This window comes from Malus sylvestris, chromosome 12 (assembly GCF_916048215.2).
Source record: "Malus sylvestris chromosome 12, drMalSylv7.2, whole genome shotgun sequence".
Taxonomy (NCBI): Eukaryota; Viridiplantae; Streptophyta; class Magnoliopsida; order Rosales; family Rosaceae; genus Malus; species Malus sylvestris.
Window position 1 is genome coordinate 27,644,610 of NC_062271.1, and position 9,846 is coordinate 27,654,455.

At 38.9% G+C, this 9,846-nt stretch overlaps 1 protein-coding gene and 1 pseudogene across 1 annotated transcript; one reads left to right on the plus strand and one right to left on the minus strand.

Moving 5' to 3' along the window:
- Positions 1-248: 248 nt before the first annotated feature.
- Positions 249-2,506, minus strand: LOC126594151 (pentatricopeptide repeat-containing protein At1g09820-like; annotated as a pseudogene).
- Positions 2,507-2,528: 22 nt separating this feature from the next.
- Positions 2,529-9,616, plus strand: LOC126594146 (lon protease homolog 1, mitochondrial-like). Its single transcript, XM_050260360.1, has 19 exons — positions 2,529-2,999; positions 3,331-3,396; positions 3,533-3,724; positions 3,840-3,905; positions 4,172-4,213; positions 4,324-4,446; positions 4,569-4,667; positions 4,769-4,834; positions 4,925-5,011; positions 5,179-5,218; positions 5,667-5,838; positions 6,264-6,388; positions 6,587-6,717; positions 6,804-6,908; positions 7,087-7,200; positions 7,440-7,709; positions 7,885-8,154; positions 8,422-8,940; positions 9,089-9,616. Exons 1-19 carry the CDS (start codon positions 2,691-2,693, stop codon positions 9,272-9,274), a joined length of 2,982 nt encoding a protein of 993 aa, XP_050116317.1. The 5' UTR covers positions 2,529-2,690; the 3' UTR covers positions 9,275-9,616.
- Positions 9,617-9,846: the final 230 nt, after the last annotated feature.

The following is a 9,846-nucleotide window of genomic DNA, read 5'->3' on the forward strand; positions in this document are numbered from 1 at the left end:
ATTTTCCTCTTGCCAATCTTTTTCTTGGACCGGTGGTTTTTCCTTTTTGTCGTAAAATGGGGTCAAGAACCCAAAAAAGAATTTACCTACAAACTTAGAAATAAAAGATATTAACCATGAATTGGAGGATTTGAACTTGAGTGCAAGAAAGCGAGCCACACTGCTTTGCCCAACTGGACTAAACCGCATCTGCCTTGACTTCATATAGTTTGGTAGTTTTAGGCTTTTAGCTGAAAGAAGTTTGAGAGTTGCACTACAACTTATTGTCCCCATAACTTTGTGAGACAACAAAGAGTATTATTAAACTGAATCAAATTTAGGCTTCTGCTGTAGTCCACAGCTCAAACATTCAATCAAAGAGTATTATTAAACTGAATCAAATTTAGCCAACATGGCTTACAAATTCCAATCGAATGTCAATTAGATACATGGCCTCGTCTTCTTTTCTCCATGAGAATTCTCAGAGCCGGCAGAAGCTTGAAGTCACAATATATAAAGAATGATGTGGAAGCTTGCGAAACATTCAGCTAAGGATCATAACATTTAAGAGGTGAGACCAAAGAGACGAGAGTACTATGATCACTGGTGTGCAGATGCTTACTGAATTATGCTTTGCCGGTGATGCAGAAGAAAATACACTTCATTAGGGTGCGATTGAAACCAATTCGGTTTCTCATTTTGGTAGTTAAGAGCTAGATAGACTATAAAGGTGCCAGTCTATATCAGGAACAAAACCTTTATCAGTCATTTCCTTTCATATTATTTTGTAAGTAGTTTGACTATCAACCCTTTCTCCAACATCTCATTAAGAAGCTCATTCACATCTTCAAGCTTGCCCTTTGCACAATATCCTATGATCAACACATCATACACTGCTACATTTGCTCGCGCGCATTGTTTCTCCACCTGTTCTCTCACATTCAAATCCGACCTGAGGTTTCCTTCCCTGCATTAGCCATCCATCAGAGTATTTGTATGTCAAGTTACTGGAAACAAGGCCCTTTTTTATCGTCTGCCATCTGGTCTAAGAATCGCAATGCCTTTCTTCACTCCCCTTCTTTGCACAATCCATCTATTCATACATTATGTGTTACTGATTTATGAGATTAACTTCCAAGCCCTTCACCTCCATTTCATGTAAAATCTTCATGGCAATTTCAACGTTTCCCTGTCTACACAAATCAGTAATCCGGCAGTAATGCCAGAGTGTTGGGAAAATCCCTCCCTCTAACATTAAACTGCTCAACACATTTGCTTTTTCCATCAATCCATCCTTACAACAGGCATCTACCAACATATTAACACTGGGCGCAAAGCGTTGATTTCTAATGTCGTTAAAACCACTCGACAAAATGCATTTATAAGGGGCATTGTAGGTAACAACATTTGGCTTCACACCCAAGCCAAGCACTTCATCCAGCAAACCACCTGCCTCATCAAGCTTCCCGTTGCAGTAATACCCCAATCAATCAGTGAATTATGCGTAATCACAGTCCGTTTCAAACCCTGCTTCCTTATCGCCTTGAACACCTTCATCGCAACTTCTGCATTCTCATCTTTACTACAGAACCCCTCAATCAAAGTATTAAACATAAACCTGACTCGGGCGAACATTATTCGACACCATCTCCGTCAAAACGGCATCAACTTTGTACATTTTCCCCAAACCACCCATCTTGCAAAGCCCATCAATCAGAGTCTTATAAGCAACCACATTTGGTGAAATTCCCCAAGCCTTCGTGTCATTGGCAACATCCTTTGCCTTGTCCAATTTCCCAACTTTACACAAATCAGCCTTACTTCTCCTCCCAATCCTTCCACCATACGCATTCAACATCGAAAATTCTACGGTGCTCTGGCGTATCCTATTCAACATAACCAATTTCACCTTCCTTCAACAAAGCACTCAACAAAGGATTACAAGATAATTTGAACCCATAATTTCGAGCTCTCTGAAAGCTCCAAAACCCAGATGTGTCTGCAAACTTTTCACATATGCCAACACCAACATATTGAACTCGAAATTGTACAAAAATGGTGTGCTACATACACATTGAAAGTTGAAACCATGTGAAAAATCAAAGAAATCGAATGCATTTTGCTGTTTCGGACGAACCCATCTAAGAAAGCTCATATCTTTGAGCACCTGAGAGTTAGCTCTGGTCGGCGCCGGAGCCGAACAGCTGGTGAAGAGCTGCGGCAAAGCTCGAGCCTTTGAGATGGGTTTTGAGCTCCGACCAGTGCTGCTTCCCTAGCAGCTCCGAAACGAGCGGAATGTTGAAGGACTGCACGGTAGGATTTTTGGTGACGCAGAGGCAGAGTGTGGAGCAGAGAAGCCGAAGGTTCTGTTTGTTTACCGGGAGAGTTTGAAGAAATTTTCTCTGGAAACTTCAGGGGTTCTGGATGCATCGTGCATTTTGCGCGCACCATTCTTTATGTAGTTCTTCATAACTGCAGGGGCATTTTCGTCACATGAAAGTACAAGCGACAAGGGTTTATGAAGGGCTTTAACTTTAAATTCAAGCGCTTGAAGAAACCCAATATCTTTTGCTTCAAGGAGTTTTAAGCTCCGCAACAATGGCGGTTCTCTCGAACCCACTACTGCTCCGCTAGGGCTACCAAAAACCCTAAACCCTAAATTCAATTTCCGATTTTTCCCACAATTTCAATCGATTTGCTGCCAAAGACAAATGCTGAAGCTTCTGTCTTCTTCCTCCTCATGCCTCCAGGGCCGAATCCACAGCCTGGGTCCTAATTTGGGGCTCCGTCCCGGGCCCACCGAGCTCGCCTCGCCGTTTCTCCGAGTTATTAGCTCGCTCACCGGGTTGACTCGGCCCAGTTCGGTTGGCCGAGCGTATTTTTGCTCGGACGGGAAAGATGGGTCTGATCAGGTGGCGGAAATCGAGGTAAAGAAAGCCGAGGCAGAGGGAGAGGCCGCTGAGTCGAAATCTTCATCGGCAATTGTGCCCACAAATCCGAGACTCGACGATTATCTAACGGTTGGTTTGGATTTGGAGCTTTTGGTTATGCTAAAATAGTTTAATTGGATTAGGAGAAAATGAAGATATAGGAACTTATTGTTAATTGTTGTGTTTTTGAATTGTAATCTTAAATTTCGCAATTCAGTTTATGTTGGTGTTTGTGTTGTTAAGGATGTTTTTAGTTCTTGGGATGGTTTGTTCAAGTTTGTTTGTGTAAGTGTTTTGCTTTGTTAAGTAGAAAGCCAGAAATTTTGTGTGTTCTGAACCAACAGATAAGTTGGATGATGGATTCATGAATTATATACCCTATCTATCCATTTATTTTTGTTTCCTATTACCTTTCGGTCAGGTTTTAGCGTTGCCATTGCCGCATCGTCCGCTCTTTCCAGGGTTCTACATGCCAATTTATGTGAAGGTACATGAGACTATTGGATACAGTGAAAATCAAGTTGGCATTTTGGTTGTTGGGTCGATTCTTGAATTGCAGTTACTGCAAGGTGTTATACAACATTTGACTTACTGAACTAACTAATGTGTCGCTTCTGATGTAGGATCCTAAGTTGTTGGCAGCTTTACAAGAAAGCCGAAAACGGCATGCTCCATATGCTGGTGCTTTTCTTCTCAAGGATGAGCCAGGGACTGACCCTAGTGTGGTCTCAGGTTCTGAAACAGATAAAAACATAACAGACTTAAAAGGGAAGGAGTTATTTAACCGTCTGCATGAAGTTGGTACTCTTGCCCAGGTATCTAGTTTACTCCCAAGTTCCATATGCCCTTAATTCTGTGGATTAACTGGACATACAGTAGAATTTCCTTCAGTTTTTATGAATTTTTATACCTGTTGTCTTCATATTTCAGATTTCAAGCATTCAAGGGGACCAAGTTGTTCTAATTGGTCATAGGCGACTTCGAATTACAGAGATGGTGAGGGAAACTAATCAGTAAGCATGAACTTTTGGTCAATGGCTTTAGCAGGCATATTTAGCATCTTTTTTTGGCTCATCACCTCATATATGTCTCGCGGTTCATTTTCACGTTTCATTGAACTGATTAAAACATTTTAGTCTAGTGAAACTTTTCAGTATTTAAGTATGTGCCTGTAGGTTTTGCATGTGCAAACACACGCTCAAAACACATTTATAATTCAAATTGGTATAGTTAAACTAAGCAAACTTATGGCTTGTCTGCAGGTTGAGGAGGATCCTCTGACTGTAAAAGTTGACCATCTCAAGGTCCACATTTGTCTCAATTTTTACCCATTCAGTTTGTTTACTTTTGGAGGTTCCACATATAAAGTAGATTTTTCTCTCTTTTTCTTATGGGTTTATACTTTGTATTTCAGGACAAACCCTATAACAAGGATGATGATGTCATAAAGGCAACGTCATTTGAGGTTATATCGACTTTAAGAGACGTTCTGAAGACTAGTTCCCTTTGGAGGGATCATGTTCAAACATACACTCAGGTTCAGTTTCTCATAATCTGTGAAATTTAAGGCATCTTTCATTTTGAATGCGTCTGTACTTCAAAATAAATTTATTTGCTTACAACATGTGAAACCTTTTTTTCCTATTTATATTTGTGCAGCATATAGGTGATTTTAATTTTCCAAGGTTAGCAGATTTTGGAGCGGCTATATCTGGTGCAAACAAGTTTCAATGTCAGCAAGTGCTTGAAGAGCTAGATGTAAGCATAGGTTATCAATTCGTAACTGGGATGATTGATGTGAATTTATACTCAATCTTATCATATCGACAATGCTTTTTAACTGTGCAATTTTTGCTCAGGTTTATAAACGTTTAAAGCTCACACTTGAACTAGTGAAGAAAGAGATAGAAATCAGCAAGATTCAGGTATGACATGCCAGTATGTCATTGTTTTGTAGCATATATTCTCCACTGGTTTGATTCTCTTTTGTTAATTCCTTTTTTTTTTATATCTAGGAATCTATTGCAAAGGCAATTGAAGAGAAGATAAGTGGTGAACAACGCCGCTACTTGTTGAATGAGCAGCTTAAAGCAATAAAAAAGGTGTTTGTCTCCCAGCTCCAACCATCCAGACATTTTTTATGCCATTACCCCTTTGGATGTGGATGAGGATTTCTCAGTGATCTGTTTTCTTTATGAGGGGTTTTATATCCATTCCTTTATTTCATTCTTGGGGATTATGTAACCTTATGGGGCTTGACATGATGCAGGAACTGGGATTGGAGGCGGATGACAAAACAGCACTTTCTGGTTAGTATTATTTTTTAATATTTTTATTTTATTAAGTTAACACTCTCGCAAACCTAGATATTGTGTGTGTGTGTGTGTGTATTGTTTTCCCTGCCTTTGCAAAAGTCAAAGGCTGTTACATTACCATGAAGTCGAAAACAAATATATGTTTGGCCTTCTCTATATTGTTATAGATGTTTAGTAAGACAAACGTTGTTTATGTATTGCATTGTGTGATCACATGATGCATACAATCGGGACTAAGACCGACTTTGTATAACATTAAGTTTCGCAACCATGTTTGCAAATATGTGCACATCATGGCCGCTGTTGGTGCTTTCTCACATCAGTTTTTATCTGAATGTGACTCAAGCATGTTTGTAGATAACATTGATAATCTATTCTAAATATTGATTGTTCATATACATGAAGGTAACGGCTGCATCATTTTTGTGATTCTGTGGTGCAGCAAAGTTCAGGGAGAGACTTGAACCAAACAGGGAAAAATGCCCACCTCATGTGTTGCAAGTTATAGAAGAAGAGCTCACAAAACTGCAGCTTTTGGAGGCTAGTTCAAGTGAATTTAATGTGACGCGTAATTACCTAGATTGGTTGACTTCCATTCCATGGGGAAATTACAGGTTTTTGCACTATTCAATTTAGTTAATCAAATTGCGAAGGATATCGACATTCCAATAATTGATGTCATATTTGTGGCTCGGATGCTGAAAGATAATCTGTTTAGACTCTTTGAACTATATTATAAAGCCATTTATTGTTAATTTAACACCATGCCATACTTGGATAGGAATATCTGTAATGAATATTCGTTTATATAAATCTAAAATGGGATAATGGATACTAGCGTGAGAATGTTAAAAAAACTATAAAAAGATATATTTGGTAGGTATATAAGATATATTATTTGAGTTACTGCCCTGTTCTTATTATTTTGTGGTAAGCATTATTTTGTTATTTAATTGAAGTAATGTGTCCTTATTGTATTTTTAACTTTTTAGCAGATTTCTAAATATTCTAACTTCTCTTATCCAAATCCCAAATGCAGTGATGAGAACTTTGATGTTCTTCGGGCTCAAAAGATTCTTGATGAAGATCACTATGGATTAAGTGATGTAAAGGAAAGGATATTGGAATTTATTGCCGTCGGGAAACTTAGAGGAATGTCACAAGGTTGGTATAGTTTTCATCTTTCACAATTGTCTACCTTGATTTAGGAGCATTGCCTCATTGCATTGTTTATCTTGTTTCTCAGGCACTGATTTAACTCTTATTTTATATTGATATCCAAGGTTGTAAAAGATGCTGCAAATCTGTGCTAGTTTTCATGATAGCAGTGCGGATTATTGATATTCTGCATATTTATCACAGGGAAAATCATTTGTCTCTCTGGTCCACCTGGAGTGGGCAAAACCAGCATTGGTCGTTCAATTGCACGTGCCTTGAACCGTAATTTCTACCGATTCTCTGTGGGAGGATTATCCGATGTCGCTGAAATTAAGGTATTTAGCAAGCTTTGTGCACCGAAACTTTTAGAACAACTATACAACATGAGCTATTCCTTATATACTTCTAAAATCACATCCAGGGGCATCGTCGGACCTACATTGGTGCTATGCCAGGAAAGATGGTACAATGCCTTAAAAACGTGGGAACAGCTAACCCTTTAGTTCTGATTGATGAGATTGACAAGGTAATATATTATGGCTGGTTGGCTTGATTCATATTGTACCTGAGAGACATCATATTGTCGGTCTCTTTTGTAGTTTAGAGTGAGGAAAGGTTTCTAAAATGATTATTTACAAAACCAGAAGTGCTTTGAGTTTCGCAATAAGTTCATGGTTGTTTAACTTTGCCTTGTCTTGTGGCAGTTGGGAAGGGGGCATGCTGGTGATCCTGCAAGTGCTTTGTTGGAGCTTCTTGATCCAGAGCAAAATGCTAATTTTCTTGACCATTATCTTGATGTTCCAATTGACCTGTCAAAGGTCAGTTTTTAATATGTGATTTTTAGGCATTCTGATGTCCCTACTTTTGCTGGTAGTATAATTGCAATTTTCAAGCAATCTGACATATTTGTGTGAAGGTTGGAGTAGTATAATTAATGTCTTTTAGAATATAAGTTGCGGGCCTTGCGGCAGGGATGAAATGTAATAAGGATTACAGATGGTTTCTTTTTATTGCTCTTGTTCTTAACTTGATCCTACCTTTGGAAATTTTGTTACAGGTTCTGTTTGTTTGTACAGCAAATGTTGTGGAGAATATACCGAATCCTCTCTTGGATAGAATGGAGGTTATTTCCATAGCTGGGTATATTACTGATGAAAAAATGCACATTGCTAGAGATTATTTGGAGAAGACCACACGTGAAGCATGTGGAATTGAACCTGAACAGGTTGAAGTGACCAATGCAGCTCTTCTTGCTCTTATAGAAAATTATTGCCGCGAAGCAGGAGTTAGGAACCTCCAAAAGCACATAGAAAAGATCTACCGCAAGGTTTGTCGCCAATATCTAGATTTAGATCACTACCACAAACTTGAACCTTTTCTATATGACGAACCATAAAACTCTATCCACTTGATATAAAGTTTAGGTCTGTAGAGCTACTGCTTGAAAATGTGGAACAAATTTGTGACCTTATTTCTTTAACCTATCTTTTATGCCCTGGCAGATAGCTCTGCAACTTGTTAGACAAGGAGCATCAGATGAACCTGCAGTTGCTGACCAAAAGTCTCCCACTAGTCAGATTGATCTCCCAGTCGAACCTGGAGTTCTTGAAGCTCAGGTTGTAGAGACCTCTGAAACCAAAGTAGAAGATATTGATAAAGTAGATCAAAGCGTGGACCAGACTGCAACTGGATCCTTAGAGAAGGATCTCCCAGCCGAACCTGCAGTTGGTGAAGTTGAGGTTGCAGATACTGATGAACCTACGGATTCAAAGGTATGTGATAACATATAAATTTACCGGGTAGAGGTTACTTCATAAGCTGTATGAGTAATGGTGCAACTTGAGTGCAATCTTAAGAATTATTTTTCTTCATGCAATATTAGCAATCTTTATGAACCTCCAACCTGAGAGCGTTTAAGATGATTCTTATTTTAAAGAAGCTTGTTAAACTGCCCCTCAATTCAATCCCATTTCATCTGTTTCTGCTATCCGAATGTGTTTGCCAACTGAAGGATTAAATGGTTGTACTCGTCTTTACAGGATGCGAAAGAGACTGAGAAAATTCAGGAAAGTGAAGGAACAAAAACAGTTGAAAAAATCTTGGTTGACGAACCAAACTTGTCTGATTTTGTTGGCAAACCTGTTTTCCATGCTGAACGCCTCTATGATCAGACTCCGGTTGGAGTTGTGATGGGTCTTGCTTGGACTGCCATGGGCGGTTCCACCTTGTACATAGAGACCACTCAGGTTGAGGAAGGAGAGGGGAAAGGAGGCCTTCATGCAACTGGTCAACTTGGAGATGTTATGAAAGAAAGTACCCAAATTGCTCACACAGTTGCAAGAGCGATATTGCTCGATAAAGATCCAAGCAATGCCTTCTTTGCCGATTCCAAGCTTCATCTACATGTTCCTGCTGGGGCCACACCAAAAGATGGACCTAGTGCTGGTTGCACCATGATAACATCCATGCTGTCCATTGCCATGAAGAAGCCTGTCAAGAAAGATTTAGCAATGACCGGTGAAGTAACACTAACTGGGAAGATCCTTCCAATTGGCGGGGTAGGTTAAGCGATCAGACATTTATTAAGAGTTTAAGTTGCATTATATTCTCTATTTAGGAAATTTTATCGAAGTTTGCTGTAATGCTTTTGTGTACATCGTGGTGCATCTCAAACTCATCGAAACTTCATGTTTGCATACAATTTAGGTTAAGGAGAAAACTATAGCAGCGAGGAGGGGAGGAGTGAAGACCATTATATTTCCTGCAGCCAACAGGAGGGATTTCGACGAGCTTGCCCCTAATGTAAAAGAAGGTCTTGATGTTCACTTTGTAGAGGACTACAATCAGATATTCGATTTGGCTTTCGGTGATGGCCAGAACAAGGACGAATAGGCCTTCTTCCCCAGCAATTCTCAAGATAGAACTGAAACTGGCATACATGCCCGGTGCGTGTTTTCTTGTCGGCCTTGGGTCAGGACCATCCCCATAAGCATCAGAACAGGGCTAAGCCAAATTAGAACAGAGATAAATCATTTGGATGGCTGCAAGGCACAAGTTTTTTTTTTCTTATTTAAATTTATTCACTTTTATATTTGTCTTACTGTTCTGGTGAAATTGAAGCATCCAATTGCCCCATTTTGTAACAAGCACATTTGAGCAGAATTTTGATATATCTGTGGAACGAATGAGGGAAATTTTCGAATTATTTAATAAATATGGAAGTTAGTTTTTTTATATTTTATTTTATAAATTTAAGGCTCGTTTAGAAGTGCTTTCAAAAATGCTAAAAGCGTTTTTAGAGAAAATGTTTTTAGGTCCTAAAAGTACTTGAAGTGCTTCTTTAGAATTTATTTATTTTTAGGAAAACTAATGAAAATGGTTTGAAACTTTGAGTTTTAACCAAAAGAACAAAATAAAGGGTAAAATGAATAGTATTATAATTGATTTTTTAGTGTAAAAATGTG